The following is a 16661-nucleotide window of genomic DNA, read 5'->3' as shown; positions in this document are numbered from 1 at the left end:
TGTATTGATTTAGAGACATCTGTCATTCCGAATCTCAACAGTGGAGCATCAAGGCTACTTTATAATACAACAAACAGAGGCAACTCTTTGATTTCTTTAAAGCCAAATGTGTTGTTTCATGTAAAAGGAAAAAAAAAAAAGGGGGGGGAAGAAAGGAAGAGAAAGGAAGGGGGAGAGATAAAATGACCTCCCCAAGACTCTGGACTCCTAAAACCCAGTCTGCATTCTTACTGATTTCTCAGAGTGCCCTTCTACAAAGAAGTGTTTCCTGCTCTGTAGATCTGTTTTTCTGCCTTTGCTGCAGAAGCACAGGGCTGGGTGGTAAAGCTGTGATATAATGGCTCTTTCCCCAAGTCTAAAAGGTTCCATATTTTGTGCCACAGAGGGACTTTCTTCCAGAAAAATCACCTTCACAGAAGGATATGCATTTCAAAAGAAAAGCACGTGGAGTCCCTGTGTGACATTATTGGCATGCTTCTGCATCCAGTGTGTCAAGAAGTCACTTTGCTGTTTTTTTCTTTATGTTGTAATAATGCTCTGCTGATGAAGGTGCAACGTGAAAGGCTGCTCTTTAGAGGATTTGAGTTTAGTACTGTGTGGAACAAGAGCACAGGAAAGCAAATAGTATTTCCAAGCAGAAGCATTGAAGTGAGCTGTGATCACTTTTAGAAAGCCTCTATTTCTCCATATCTCAGGTAATTAGACACCACACACATACTTTGTCTTATGGACATAGGCAGTGTGGATTTGAATTTAGAATTTAGCTCTCTACTTTAGCCTATAACAGACAGTATTAAAAACAGATTAAAATCAACAGCAATAGAATTGAAAAGGATGTTGCAGAGACTTTTATGTATATATTCTATTTGCCTTATCTTATTTGTGTTCCTGTGCTATGTGAAGAATTTGAAATTGATTTGCAAGTTCCTAACCTGAGTCCTATTTTGCTTTTGCTCCACTTGAGGCAAAACGATGAGTTTTAAAAAAGTGAGGAGTGTAATGTGTGGTGGTGTTTGCAGGGGTCCCAGGATGAGGGAAGAGACAAGAATGTTGACTCCATATTTCAGAAGGCTTGATTTATTATTTTATTATATGTGTATATATATTATAATAAAACTATACTAAAAGAATAGAAGAAAGTATTTCATCAGAAGGCTTGAAAGGAAAGGAATCAAATGATAACAAAGCTTGTGACTCTCTGAGAGTCTGAGACAGCTGGTCTGTGATTGGCCATTAATTAAAAACAACCGCATGAGACCAATCACAGATGCACCTGTTGCATTCACAGCAGCAGATAATCATTGTTTACATTTTGTTTCTGAGGCCTCTCAGCTTCTCAAGAGAAAAATCCTAGCAAAGGGATTTTTCATAAAATATCATGGTTACAGTAATGGATGAAATTTAAGCCATCGTTTTGTTCACTGATTTATTTCTCCTGCTGCAATACTTTTTGATGCTGATTTAATTAACTTAGTTTGTAGCTCCCCTTATTCCTGCTTTATCAGTTAATTAATTAATTCTTCACTCCTGGTTAAGCAGTGACATTTCTTACTGAAAGGTAGGGTTGAGCAAATAATTTGCAATTAATAATCCTTTTTGCCAAACATCTCTGGGCAGATTGTGAAAATTTTTTAACTTATTTGTGTATTTTCTGCACGTATTTTCCTGCAGAAACAGCTTTCTGTAAGTGGCACATAGATGCTTTTGTCACACATGCAGAGGGATTTCTCTCCCTGATGTTTCAGGTCAGGGGAATCAGCAGCACTTTGGTTAGAGTTGTCAAAAAGGACAAAAAACCATTGAGGAAAGAATCACTAAGACAGCAAACCTATAATCTGACAACCCATTCCTAGTTTAAAAAACATAACTTTCAGACATCAATTTTAGCCTGGTGACATCAAGAAGACTGTTTCCAAAATTACTAGACAGAGACTGACCCACTCAGAGAGGCAACCACATCACCAGGTGCTGTCCTGAGCCACCTCCAGAGGACTCAGGGCAGGGTCCAGGCTGCTGCACCTCAATGCAGTCAGCAGCAATTCACACTGGCACCTTGCTGTTTGTCACAATTGCTTTACAGCCCAGTGCCCTTGGCCAGGGCAGTCCAGTGAGGTGTCTGTATTATGAACTGTCTTGCTGGATCTTTCTCTAGATAAGATTTTAAAGAGGAAAATGGTATCTGCCATGGGAGCACTAATTTGGAGCATCCATGCCCTGGCAGGACCCAGCTGGCCCCGAGGGAAGCATGGTGGGGCACCAGGGGGGTCCCAGCCCAGGGAGCAGAGCCCATCCCACTGCCACACACCCTCATTGGAGCTCTTGCCACCCAATGGTGCCTGGGAGGCCCTGGGCTGGCCCAGGCTGGCAGTGCCCAGGTGGGGACAGTCTGGGCTGCTGCTGAGCCTCCAGCTTCACAGGCCTCATTTCTGCTCCCAAAACAGGTTTGCAAAGGGAAATGTGGCCCCATAATGCAGCAGCTACAGGTTCAGAGTGGGTACAGGGCCATGACTGGAGAGTGACGTGTCTTCTGCGGTGACACCACCTTCTCTTTAGGTCTGGTGTGCATCTTGTGTGTGCATGGGGAGAAGGTGCCCTGTGTGATTACAGGTTCACACTCAGTGACCGCCACAGCAGCGAGCAGGGCACGGGGCTTTGGCAGAGCCCTGGGCTGCACAGCTGGGCCTGTGCCTGTGGAGAGGTTAAAATGATGGCTGGAGGAGGGTGGGCTGCTGTTCTGACAGCCTGTTCTCAACTGTGTGGTGCAAATGCAGGGAGGCCCTTCCTTAGGCTACCCAACAAAGCTTGATGGGAAATGCACTATGCAGAGCATCCAGCAATGCCCAACTGTAAGGTTTTCTGGGTTGCTGTTCTGGTGGCCTGGAAAGGCCCAGGGATGGCCTTGGAGAGCCGACGCTTCAAAGGACGAGGAGAGACTTCTGATCTTGTCTCGGTCTCGGTGTTTATTAATTGTTTATCTAAAAGATTTTCTTTCAGCCCGACAGAGGTCTGCACAGCAAGTCAGCCATGGGCACACTCCGAGCCCCCGGGGCGGTCACTTATCTTTATACTCGAAGTTACGTATACAATATTTATCATTTCTCCCCAATACCTTCTACCCTTATTAACCGGTGCACTTTTAGTAATGACCAATCCCAAAGTGCCACCACCACCACAGAAGATGGAGGCCAAGAAGAAGAAGAAGAAGGACAGGACACGCCCCAATTCTTCCATCTTACTTCTTTAGACCCCCCTGTACCAAAATCCTAAACCCTGTGTTTTACACTTTAACTTATCCCTTCACCATTCACCCAGTGAATTCCTCCCAGTCCTCATACAGGTCTCATCTCCTGTGTAGGATCAAAATCCTGCCACCAGACACTTCTGGCAACATTCCAGGATTCCCGAGTCCCCCAAGGGTGGTCTCGGCCTCTCTGCACCTCCATCCTGAGGTGCTGAGATCCCACACCCAACTATCCAACACAAATTCCCACCTGGCATCATCCCTGATGGGCAGCACAAGAAACAGTATGTCTTCACATAGGTTAAGCATTTTGTGAGTGTAGGATGTGTGGTTTTTACTTATGGGGTGAGATTACCATTCCGCAATTCCATCTGTTTTGAATTTTTCTACAAGGTAGTTTGAATGAGCTAGTAAAGCTTACATCACTATTGACTTAAGTATCAAAATAGCAAGAAACCCAAGTATGTCACCTGTGCTATTTAAGGTTTTCAGATCAGCTGGTTTGGACCTATTTCTGTGCATCAATTTTTGAAGTACAGCAATAGACAGGGGTTTTGTTATGTATGTTCTTTACTCGGGGACTGAGAGTGCTCAGCTTTTGAGCAGCTCCACAACACATGCCTGCCATGACAGATCTCAGGCTTTGCTACCTGAAATAGTTTTATAATATGTCTTGTAGATGCTTTCATCTGAAAAGCATATTGGCATTGTGAAGAGAACAAAGAAAATGTCAATATTTTTCAATAAAGTAGTGATTGACTGAAAATGCAAATGCATCTTTAGGATCAAGATTTGGTAATGTGGGGACCTGAATCCTCTTCAGTGTCTGAATAGTCTGCTAAATGGCTTTGGTATGAAATACTGAGCATTAGTTTTGTTTAGCTTGAACTCAGCTCACCTCTGAAATTATGATTTCCCTTACTCTCTATTCATCTCAACCACAAGAAGTATTTTTCTCTCTGCTATCACACAACAACTTTATCTCTACGCATAAAAATAATTAGTTACTATTTTTATTTGGGATTTTTCTTTGTTACTGATTGTTTGGGTGGTGGTTTATTGGAAGCTTTGAATATTGTAAATATATATAACTTCCAGAAAGTGCTATTCAGTGATATGTCATAAATGCTGCTAACATCAGCAAAATACAATAACTTAATTTAAGCAAGATTAATCTGACTTGGTCTGGGACTGGTACATTCTGTTTCATCTTAAATGAAGTAAAGTAATTAATTTTGTGTAGTTTTCATTTTCGCATTAACATTATCTTCTGTGAAGTGTAATTGCCTTCTTGTTGTTTGCAATACTGTAGTCATTTTAGTTAGGGCAGCTCTCTGTAGGGAAAGACACCAGTTCTTCTTCCTGTAGAACTTGCTACACAGACCAGGCAGTCAGAAATAGAGGACACTTGAGTGGTCTGATTGGCCTAAGGTCATGCAAGCCATCAGCAGAGTGAGAATCAGAATCCAGACTGCCAGAACCTTATTCCAGTACTGTATCCAGGACCATGCTGCCTCTTAATGTCACTGTTCTTATTGTTCTTTCTTTATAGTTCGGGATCGGGTACGATCTAAAATGGAGAGAGATATTTTGGCAGAAGTGAACCATCCTTTCATAGTCAAGCTTCATTATGGTAACTATAATAAAATATAATTTCCGTTTGTTCTTAAGTCGGTTGGGGAATTGTGACTAGATGTGTTATACTTTGGTGCAGATGCCCACTGCCTACTTATGACTCTGTTGCTAACAAAGTCATAGAGGCTTCCCGTGTGAAATTCTTCATTTATGCTGAGGGAGACATCCAGTACTTGTAAGTTTCAGCCAGTCTTCCATTGAAATAAGTCTGTCATAAAGTCTGACATGGTAGGTAGTGCTGGTGGGGTAACTGCTGTGTTTACATCTGCCAAACCCTCACCTGCTGTCAGGTATTGTTTTGAAAGAGAATTTAAATAAAATAATCTGTACCGGCCTAAATTTGTATAGATGTGTACATGAATGTGGCGTCTTGCTGGAGTTGCCTCCTGCCACGCCAGCCCCATTACTACTGGAACAGGTATCCTAAGAACATTTGGTGTGTGGGCTCTTCTCTCACACAAACATGGAAACTTCTCTCTGTGCCTCACTCTCAGTGACTCCTGACACCCCATGGAGTGGGAAACACTGTTAATTCATAGGTGCTTAATGCAGAAACGAATATATCAGTAATGCACTGTTGTCTCTCAATTGACACTATTTTTTTCCATACCCAAAGCTCAATTGCCAAGTTCTATACAGAAATGGGGTTTTTTGGTTCTCAAAGTATTGAAGTGACAGTGAAGCAATGGCATGAATGATACACTGCTAGTCAACAGGACTTACTCATTGGGGACTTTATCTTGATTCAAACTTCCAACATCTTCATCCTTTTCTAATGCAGCATTTCAAACAGAGGGGAAGTTGTACCTAATACTAGATTTCCTGCGGGGAGGGGACCTTTTCACCAGACTCTCCAAAGAGGTAAGCTGATAGATCTATAACTCAGAAATCAAAGACTGTCTTGGATTTTCAGAACTCAAATTGAGTTCAGGGGAATGAAAAATGGCCTTGGGAATAGTCATCTGTATATGTAATGGAGCTATCTCATATCTCATCTTGCATGGTTAAGTGGGTTCTTAATAATTGTATTTGAATTATGCCAGAGGTAATGCAGCAGATACCATGTAGGCATCACTGCCAGATTAAACTGCTCCACTGCTGAGCCATTCCCACAGCAAAATATCCCCAGACTTGATGCTTTCAGACTAAGTCTTGGATGTGATGAGAAACAGCCTGATAAATCAATTCCCTATACATTTTGCCCTAGGGATGAGCGCAGAACCACTGGAAAAACACAGACGCTGCCAGCAGAGGGAAGAGATGGCCGTGGGTCAGGGCCAGCCCCTGCTGGGAGCAGGTTAAGGGCCACACACCAGCCCCGACATGGGAGAGTGACTCTCACAGCCCTCACCTGCCCTCCTCCTGCCTGCCAGGGGCAGCTGCTGCTTCCGTGCCCTCCCCAGGCTCTCATCCCTCCCCTGTCCTCTGCATGCCGTGCCTCTGGAGAGGGATTGGCAGGCAGGGAATGTCCCAAACCCGAGTCTCGCTGATGCCCACACAGAGCAGTCACAGTAGGTTTTCTAGGTTTGTTTAGCTCTTTCCTGAATCTCCAAACCTCTGTGAGCCAGAGGTCCCACAGAGATCCCTGCAGGAGTGCAGGAGGCTCCAGTGAGACAGGATGGTGCCCTGCAGTTGTCTGTGCCCAACATGATGTCCCCAGCCCTTGGTACTTCTAAGGGTCCGGGGTCAGGGATGCAGGCAACCACTTATCACAGTCTTTAATGACAGGAACCTTTCAAATGCCATCTTGAGGGGAAGCTCTGTAGCTCTTCTTGAGTTTGGGGAGCTACTGATGAACTAAGAAAGCTGTGAAAACAGTCTTTTCAGTCAAAAGTTCCCCAGCTCTTCCCCACCCCCGTTCAATTCCTGTTTCAGTGACATGCTGCAGGATGCTGTGTGCACTGCAACTTGGGACCCCAAGCTTTTGCTGTTAAGGCTTGTTTGCTAATGCAAGAAGACATTGGTAACAAGTTAATTACACTGCTGAATAATGATCCTTATATAAATATTCAGTCCCTGGTAGCAGTTATTTTTAATATGAGGAAAAAGATTTTAAAAATTTTGATTTCAAATGTCCTTTTGCTATTATCATGAGACCAAGCTTTATTAGTGAGACAGTGCTGCTGTCTCAGCAAGGGCTTCTCTGATTTCATGGAAGAAGACAGAAAATGTGGCTCTTGCCTAAGAGGGCAGGTCCCTGTTCTGCACAGGCAGGGAACTCAAAAGTGGAAGATAACAGCTCAGGCTTTGTACTTCTCTAAAGCTTCATGTTTTCCCCAAAGCTTGTCCAGGGCAATTCACCAACTCCTGTGCTGTACACCATTGTTAATGACTCATTAGGCTGACAGTGAAAACATCTCTTTTTTCAGTGTTTGCAAGCTCACCTTGCCTGCCTATACCTTGCAGCTGTTTAGGGGCAAGGTATTGCAAGGAAAGAAGTTGTAGGAAAGCTTGAACTGTTTGCAATTGGTTGTTATAGATTTGGTTGAAAGGTATTGATTTCAGTGGACTTCAAGTCAGATCCCATATATATATATATATATATTGCATGCATGCATGCAGAGCTTGCTTATTTCTTGCTCTGTCTTTTTGAGACATCTGACTTTTACTATGTGTATATGTATATTTTTCCTGGATTCTATTGATTTAATTTCTTGCCTACATTATTTATTTTAAATCTTATAAATAATTTGAATTTCTTCTAAAATTATTTTTACATTTAATGCAATTAAATCTGAGAGCTTTGACTTGTGTATTTATTTATTATTTTCCTTGTGTTTTTGTTTCTAGTCTTTGCAGTGAAATACTTAATTAAATTATGTGACATCTGTACTCTGAATCATCTCTTTTTTCTCTCAGCTGTCTGCAGCTTCTCAAAGCACTCAGATATTTTGGTTACCCCTTTTTGAGAGCAGAGACTTAATTTTAAAATTAAGCTCTACAACTTCTACTGTAGAATTTGCATTTACATATGACAAGTAAATTTGTATTCAGCTGATTCATTTTACTTCTGTCATGCATAATCACACTTGTGTATCTAATACATCAGCTTCTTTTTCTGCATTATTATCTCTGTGACTGTTGAAATTTAATTGAAGAGAAGATCTCAATTATAATGGAAGTTGAACCAAAGGGGTTTCCTGCCATCTGAGTTTTTCAGAGCTTATTGGTTTTTTGATTACAGAAGTTTTTTCTCACCTAAAACACAGCTTTCAGTGTCCATATCAGCTGCAGAAAACACTGTCTTCAGTTGGCACCTCCTCAGGCCTTGGGTGTCTGACAGCACATCACTGCTTAGGGCATCTGCACGGATATTCCTTGGACCTCCAAGGCATGAGGTTTTAAATCCACCTCTGATTCTCTTCATGCTGTGTGTTCTCCTCAGATGTGGAAGTATTCTACTTCCCCAAAAAGGTTTCCCATGCTATTTAATGGGAATTTGGTAACCAAATGCCAAGACTGTAGCAAGTTAAGGGATATGAAAACAATGTGGGCTGCACTGAACGTGTTTAATTTTGCTGTTCATTTCCGAAGCTGAAGGAATTATAATTTATTCCTAATATTGTGGCATAATGTCATCTAAACAGGTCAAACAGATGAATGAGAGCAGCATATTTTAAGGAATAGAGGTGCTCAACAGATCAAGTTTTGTTTATATAGAGAATCTGGTAAGAATTGTTGATGTCAGTTCAGACAAATTATGGAAAATTGAACCTGATATGGTGTTCCCTTCCAGCATTCTGGGTTAGACAATTCCTTCCCTGTGTCTGTTTAAGGCAAGCCAGTCCACCGCTGTCCAATAAATAGATGTGGTCTTGTCTTCCTTCTCTCTAGGTGATGTTTACAGAAGAGGATGTCAAGTTCTACTTAGCTGAGCTGGCCTTGGCATTAGACCACCTCCATGGGCTTGGAATTATTTACAGGGATCTTAAACCAGAAAAGTAAGTTAACAAGGAAAAGATAACTGAAACATAAATACATGAACTTTTAGGCTGCTTCTGCTCCTTGTCACGCTGCTAAATGAGAAAGGTGCCAGGGGCTCTGCCTTCCTTCTTGTGAGACTGTATGAGACCGTCACTAACAGTAGCACAGCTTTCCTGTCATACCATCTTAGCATGAGGCCAAATGTTTTGACTGTGCTCCAGTATGATGGGACCTCTGTGTGCCTGGCCTTCAGTTTTGTGAATGATTTCAGTAAAGAATTCAGATCCCTGTGCACTTTAATTCAGTGGCACCATTCTCTGTTTGCAGCTTTAATCTGGCCTTCCCCCTGATGCAGTGTAAACCTCTCAAAGCAGCTCCACTTCCAGCTCACACAGAATACGGAGTGCCACTGTTCAGTTTTACTGGAGCCATTGCTTAAAGTAAATGAGCGTGTCTGAGAACTTGTGTTAACTCATGAGAGACATGATAATTGGGGCTTTTAAAATACTTGTATTAACTGTGCAAAATATTTTCCAAAATGTTTGTTCTCACTTATATTTGCAGCTATTTTTCACTCATAATGTGGTCCTAATTTTCCTTTCTCTTTTTTATTTGTAACACATCAGTAGAGCAAATGACACCCTCAGTGCTGTCACTAGAAGTGACATTATACTGTTTTTATTCTATGCCCTATGCTTGGTGCTTTGATAGATTCTGCTGTGACAACTCAAATAAATCAGGCTGCAACATTCCAAAGTTCTTTTTTAATGTAATGATCACCAGCATTTATAAAAGATAACCACTGAGCAATTTTTGGCAATTGCTTGCGCCTTCAAAGTCTAACAGCACAGCAGCATTTTCCTTCTGTGACATCAAACTGAAAAATATGCAGCTCTTTCTTTATGATGGAGTGTTATCACTCTCTCACGGGCAAAAAAAGTGATGGAAGGTGGACTTTGTAGGTGAGAAGTTGAAGGGAAGGAGACTGTTTAACTCTGTTGCAATTCTGTGTGATTTAAATTTTAACTTCAATTTTGTGTTTTGGTTAGAAAAATAGTAGTAGCAGTAGTAGTACTGTGTGAATTCAACAGATGTACATAGCAAGAGCTCTCAGGGTTTTGGGCTAGCGGACTTTTGTAAGTCCGCTACCAAATTTTCCAGTCTTGCCCATTTATGCAGCCAAAATTGGAACCTAGAGTCTTTGGCAAATATGGGAAGTCATCCTACAATTAAACAACTGGAGAGAGAAAAGTACCAGTTAGTTCTGATATGAAATGCAGGTAGGCAGTGGTGACACCCAGCTGCCACAGCCACAGGCTCTTGCATCGTCTGCCAGCAGCTCTTGGGTTTCAGTTTCATTCTGAATTGCTGTTTTATCCATTCAGCATCAACAAACATGTACACAATAGAATAACTCCAGGTGTAGGTTTTCTGTTTTAAACTTTGATTCTAGTGAGCATTCATTTGGACCATGCACTGCTTTTCTCTCTGATCTTAGATGTGGCTGATTTTTGAGATTACACATGGTGTGTGAATCTGCTGTTAGAAGGTACCCAGACATGAACCTGTATATTCAGATATGTCACAATGCCATTACATTTTTAGGCATATACTGTAATTTTTTGCTTTAGAAGAAGTTAGAAACTAAGGGTAAAATTAAGTGTATGTCAAAATTGTTCACTGTATTTGAGATACTGAGACCTGGATTCTTCTGAGTTCCCAGCAGGAAGTGTCACTTAGCATCTCAAAAAAGATCTCTCAATGACTCCAGTTGCAAGTGAGAGCACTTTATATTACTGCAGACCAAGCTGAAGTGCTTCCAGTCAGGGATCAGTGAATTGAGAAATTGGAGCTCATCTAAGGAAGGAAGGTGTCACTGATTTGTCATTGTCACATAGAAGCATGTTGAAAAGGTACAGATGGAATCCAGTTTTCTCTGTATTTTTGTCTGAGCTGAGATCAGCCATCCCCTTCACTGTACTGCTCTTCTAAAATCCCTCCCTGAGTGTTGCCGGTCTGCCAAGTGAGACAAGATTTCTTTGGAAGGAAATAAAAAGTATCCTCACATAACCGGAGACCTATACACAGAGAGATCACTGAGTGAAGTTAAGTTGGCAGCCCTCACTCTTGCATTTTCTCACTGTTGTATATACAGTGTTTATGGCCTTTGATCTTCAGTTAAATGGATTACAATGTGATACGGTTTAATTTGGAAGCAATTAAGTAGTGTAAAATTAACATACATTAATATAACTGTTGTATAGGAAAGGGAATGACCCAGGAATTCATACCTGGAGATAAAGCAAGGCCTCTGATTGAAAGCCATATCCTCTAAAAAAAGCTCTGTAAGTGCAAAGCCTATGTGCAGTCACACCTAGGAGAGCAGAGCATGACAGCCTATGATTTCTCTGGGTCTTTAGGTTTACATTAAAGAAACACATACAGCAGAATGAAAAAATTACTCTCCGGGGGAAAAAATGCTAAATTTTTTTGTTACATCTGGGAAAGTATATCTTTCTAAATAAGATGATTAAAGAAAATTAGGACCATATCAGGATGTTCTCATCCTCCCCTTGCCCCCTGGCAGGATCGAGACCATAACAGGTGTGCTGCTAACCCAGGTTTAAAGCTGACGAAGACTCCAAGCTCTACACAGGAAGCCTCTTGGCAGTGCTCCAGCAGTTGTTCATCTAAAATGTTGCTCTTAATACCTAGTTTGAAATTTCTGCACTGCCCCTGCAGGCCAGTGCTCCTTGGCCTGTCCTCCTGGAAGCCCCAACCTGCTTGTTCTGCTCTCAGCAGCAGCCTCAGGGGTTGTGAGACCATGTTTTCCTTAGACCCTCTTCTGTACCCTAGACAATCCAGGTGCTGAACTCTTCTTCACTAGTCAGTCTTTACAGGGGCTCAGTCATTCCCATTACTCCCCTTTGGTTTCCCTTGATTCCTCTCTCCTTTGAAGTGCAACGTGCAGAATCACACACACATCTGCAGCAGAGGCATTACCAGCATGATTATAGCACAAGGTTTGCTCTGTCAGATTTGCAGAACTGGAGATAAATTAATTAATTCATAATTTCCCCAGTTCTCTCTCTCTCTTTCCCCTCCTCTCTCCCCTTTATTAAAGATAGGCACTGCATTAGACCTTTCATTGTTCAGTGCTTTTGCTGTTCTTCAGATGCTCCCAAAATAGCTGCTGATAGGTTTGAGTTTGCTTGTCAGCTCTGTGAGTATGCTGAAATAAAGCTCATTGGAGTTGTTTATGTTAAAAAACAAAACAACCAAACAACCAAAAAAAAAAAAAAAACCCACAAGAAAACCCAAACCAGCACTGTTAAAACCACTTGGAAGAACCCTCTGTACATTAAAATTTAAGGTTCATGGGGATTTTTTTGTTAAGATTCCCTGAGCAAAAATCCATGTTAACAATTCAAAGCGATGAGTTAATTTCAAGTGCAGCTGGGAGTTGTTCTCAAGTCAGCTGTACTTACTTCAAAAAGACAAGTAATTGAGCTTTCTGGTTAAAGTCTTGTTTAGAACAAGCAGATGCTTCTCTTGAATTGTTGCAGACAAATTCTTCTCCTTGAGTTGTCTTGGTGATTTTAGTGGCATCCCTTGTGGGACAAGGTATTGTTCACTCACACTGGAAGCCACTGAGTTCCTTAAATGGTGATACATGTTTTTACTTAAGAACTGCTCAATCAAGCTATACAATATGGTGTTTATACCATGGAATATGGTAAATACCAAGATGGAAAAATGGGAAGTTATGATAAGGTAGTATATGATGCATATTTTATTTCTTATGCTGTGGTTTAAGGACATGGGTGACTTAGAAATAACTCTACCGTCTGAAAATGGACAGACTGTTATTAATTTTTACCATTTCTCTTTTCAGAAAGCTAGATGCACTTTGAGTTCTGGAACAGGGGCTTAGGTTAACAAGGAGTGATGTACATTTTAAGGCCCTCAGTTGTTTACACAAGGGACAGTGTAGACTCTATACTCTAAAAAAGCCAAACACCACTTTTTAATGCAGCGTGTTGCCAACCATGACTGATTTATGAATGTAACTGCCCTGTGCAGAGAGGGGAGACCCGAGAATCAGTAAGAGACAAAGGCTTATGGTGGAAAGCCTCCATTGATGTAAGCTGTCCCTTTTTGGCTTCATGGTGTCAACAAAGCTACAGCAGAGAGGAATTTGCATTCAGCAGGGTGAGATGGCATGGGGGTCACGTGAACACTGAAATGTCACAAAACACAATTTGTGAGAATCTTCATCCCTTTAGTAGATATTTGACTGCTTCATCTGGTACTTTCATAACCAAATGAAATAAAACACTCTTGATAAAGTCTCAGGTTTTATCTCCCACCTGAAAATTTAGCTACAGTTTCTGATTAACATAAAGTGTGGGTTGAATCTTCTGCAAAACTGCTCTCACTTAGAAAGAAACTTGTATCACCCAAAAAAAAAAAATTCCAAAACCAAACTAAAGCAAAAAAAAACCCAGAAAAACCAAAACCCAAACCAAAACAAACTCCAACCAAAAGAAAAAAAACAACAACCAAACCAGCCCCAGAGTTCCAGCTTTATTTGATTTGGCAGAACATCACATTGATTTGGGGATGTTGGAGCTCAAAGTAAAGCCCAGAAGACATGACTCAAAACCAAAAATAAAGAGAGCCAGAGAGAAATGGGAGAGAATTGTTCCGACCTTGATTTAAGACATGATATAAAACAATGCCAACAACCCATAACAAAAGCTTTTTTCCCCTGTGATAAAGCTGCAGCAGAGAAGTTGATAAGGAGTCTGCAGTCCTAGCTCTGCTGTGGGACTTCTCCTGTAACTCGATCTTTGTCATTCCTCTACTACAAATTTAACTGTCCCAGCCTCTAGCATGGATATTTCCAGCCTTTATCTTCTCAAGGCATACTTTTAAACCAAGTTCAGTGAAAGTAATTTGAATGTTTGTGGGATGGTCTTGATGATAAAATGTTGAATCATAGAATAATAGAATATCCCCAGGACAATCCCAAGGATCACACCCTGTGTCTGAGAGCATTGTCCAAACACTCCTTTGTCAGGCTGGTGCTGTGACCACATCCCTGGGGAGCTGCTCCAGTGCCCAACCACCCTCTGGGTGAAGAGCCTTTTCCTAATATCCAACCTCAACCTCCCCTGACACAGCTTCAGGCCATTCCCTAGGGTCCTGTCACTGTCACCACAGAGAAGAGATCAGTGCCTGCCCCTGCTCTTCACATTTTGAGAAACCTGTGGACTGTGATGAGGTCTCCTCTCAGTCTCCTTCTCTCTAAGGACACCCTTTTTTTGTGGCATTTCTTGTTCCAAGCCTGTGTGTGGTTCACTTATTTATGGTGTTGGCATATTTTTCACCTAATAACTGTTATTACTGCTTTGAAGAGAAGGTTTACAGTGACAGTATCCTGTAAAAGCACTCAGACATTAGACTGAAAGAATAAAATGAAAAAAAAACCTCCTAGCTGAAGTTTATAATTCAGTATGATTGTAACCTAGCTTTGCATTTAAAAGCATTCTACTTCTTTATGGTTTTTATAATTTCAAAACATTAATTTAGATGAAAGATTATTCTCAAGCCTGAACCATATTAAGAGCTTCTGGTTGTTTTTCCCCTTCCATAGAATAATACTATCTTATTTCAGATTAGTTTGTTCTGCAAACCATAGCTAAAGTAATTGTGATTGCCACAATAGAATGTCTGCTATGGATATTGTGGGATAAAAAGGAATTGTAAGGTGACAAAGATAAAGAGAGTAGAGAGTATGATCAGATAATTAGTTTGCTTCTACTGTCACAGGAAAACTATTTGTCTGTTGTTACAATTTGCATTCTTAGAAGCAGGTACTTTGTTCTTTTCTTCTTAATTTCACTGTGCAATAATTCAGTGCAACAGTTGCCCTTTTTTTCCCTCACTATTAGCATATTGTTTTCTTTTTACATGAAATACAATCTTTGGTTAGTGGCTGTAGCATTATTTGTGCTGCCAGATGGCAAATGTGGAGGCACCCAGATGTCCAGAGGGTGCTGCCAGGGGCCACAGAGGAAGCTGCCAGTGGCCAAGGCCATGGTGGAAGGGTGATTAGGGAACATGAGATGGAGGAAGGAACTGTAGATCACATTTTAGGGGATATGAGATACACATCTATTGGGAAGCCATGATCTATTCATTTTGCTGCTTAAGCAAACAGCGTGAGACAGTTGCTGTATGTCTCTGACTCAACCTCAGGCAGTATTATCAGTCTGAAAGCTCTGTTGGTGTTGCCTTTGTCCCTTTAATGAGGGTTAAGGTGTGAGCCCTTTAACCAGGGCACAGTATGGGGAGCACACATCGTGTGCGTACCAAAGTGTGTGTGGATTTTCAATAGGAAATTATGAAATTTAAAACCCATTAAGCATAAAATCAATGCTTCTGGGGAAATTCCCTTTGAATTGCATTGTTATTCACAGGGGCTTCCTGGGCATGGGGCAAAATTTTGGCTGATTTCTGTGAGCTCTATTCCCCCTGCTATTTTTCCAGGTCTGGGGAGTTCACACATTCATGCTCACTCACACTGGCAAGTGTTTTATTCTGTTCTCTTCTGAAGCACAAGTTTAGGGGTTGCAGTCCCAAAAGTACATTTAACCATGCCTGGTATAGACTAATACTTGAAAATTGTGTGTTCAACAAAAATGTGGGGAAAGAATAAAGGTAAGATGCTTTTATTGAGAAGAAAAGACTTTAATTATTGGACTAATGGTACTGACTTAGTTGCTGGCCTTTGATGACTTGCACAACAGATTTTTCTAAGCACATGAATGACAGAAGAGCATATTTTTTCAATTATGTTTCAGTTCAGACACAACTTTTCACAAAAAGTATAGCCCATTATGTTTGGTTCACTTCTATCATATTTTCTTCCTGAATAATTATATCAAATTGATTCTTTAAGAGAAGAGGAATATAAAAATAGCTAGTACCATGGTAGATCAGTTTAAAAAGAGAAATATACTGAGTCTAACTAGGACTCAGAAAGAAATTACCAGAAGAAAGATCACCTTCGTTAGTATGTCAGTTTTTATGTACCAAAATCATCATTTTTCAAAGTCAGTGTTCCTTCTTGTTTCCACAAAAACTAGCACGGCTTTTTGTGATCTACAGAAATGTTGGAGTGCTTTTGTTAAGAAAAAATATGTTGGCAGGTGGCAACTGTGAGAACACTTGAATTTGGCTTCCAGGCTGAATTTTCATCTGTGCTCTGGACTGAAAAGCAGAGGCTGAGATCCATGCAGTTGGGCTGTGACTAGTCACTGTGCTCTCTGATGACTTTTATTACTTCAGCATGAATCTTTGGACTTAATTTTATGTCTAGTGAGTCCAAGCCTTGATTATTTGTGTGATTGCCTATTTTTATGACAAGAACAGGAAATGTGTAGCTCCTTCTCCTGCTGGAAGCATAAACCCTGCAGCTGCTGGCTTTGAGCACCCTGTTCTTCCTGAGCTCTGTTTGCATGCCCACCTTGATTGAACATTCTGTGGAGGACAGAGGAGTCTCCTCATGGAACTGCTTCAAGCTGTGCATGCTTCAGACATGAGATTAAAAAGAACTTTGAGGTTCATTTTTCTTTCTGGAGCCACAGAATCCACTAAGGTTTTGTGGACATAAGTATTTGAATCTTGCAATGTTTCCTTACCTGACTTAAACATCTTTTATTCATGTTTTTTTAACTGCACTTTGTGCCTGGCTAATGAATGAATGTTTCTTTTTTTGATTTATAGCATTCTTCTTGATGAAGAGGGTCACATTAAGATAACAGGTATGTGAGAAACAGAAAACTTTATGCCT

At 41.0% G+C, this 16661-nt stretch overlaps 1 protein-coding gene across 2 annotated transcripts in view; it reads left to right on the top strand.

Moving 5' to 3' along the window:
- Positions 1 to 16661, top strand: part of RPS6KA2 (ribosomal protein S6 kinase A2) — a 276138-nt gene that overhangs the window by 201631 nt on the left and 57846 nt on the right. For both annotated transcript variants that reach the window (XM_059467989.1, XM_059467988.1), the window contains 4 exons: positions 4794 to 4874; positions 5658 to 5737; positions 8711 to 8817; positions 16595 to 16632. In XM_059467989.1, the coding sequence (XP_059323972.1) occupies positions 4794 to 4874; positions 5658 to 5737; positions 8711 to 8817; positions 16595 to 16632 (306 nt within the window). The remainder of the gene's footprint in view (positions 1 to 4793; positions 4875 to 5657; positions 5738 to 8710; positions 8818 to 16594; positions 16633 to 16661) is intronic.

This window comes from Ammospiza nelsoni, chromosome 3 (genome assembly GCF_027579445.1).
Source record: "Ammospiza nelsoni isolate bAmmNel1 chromosome 3, bAmmNel1.pri, whole genome shotgun sequence".
In the NCBI taxonomy this organism is placed as follows: domain Eukaryota; kingdom Metazoa; phylum Chordata; class Aves; order Passeriformes; family Passerellidae; genus Ammospiza; species Ammospiza nelsoni.
This window is presented reverse-complemented; position numbering and strand designations above follow the sequence as displayed.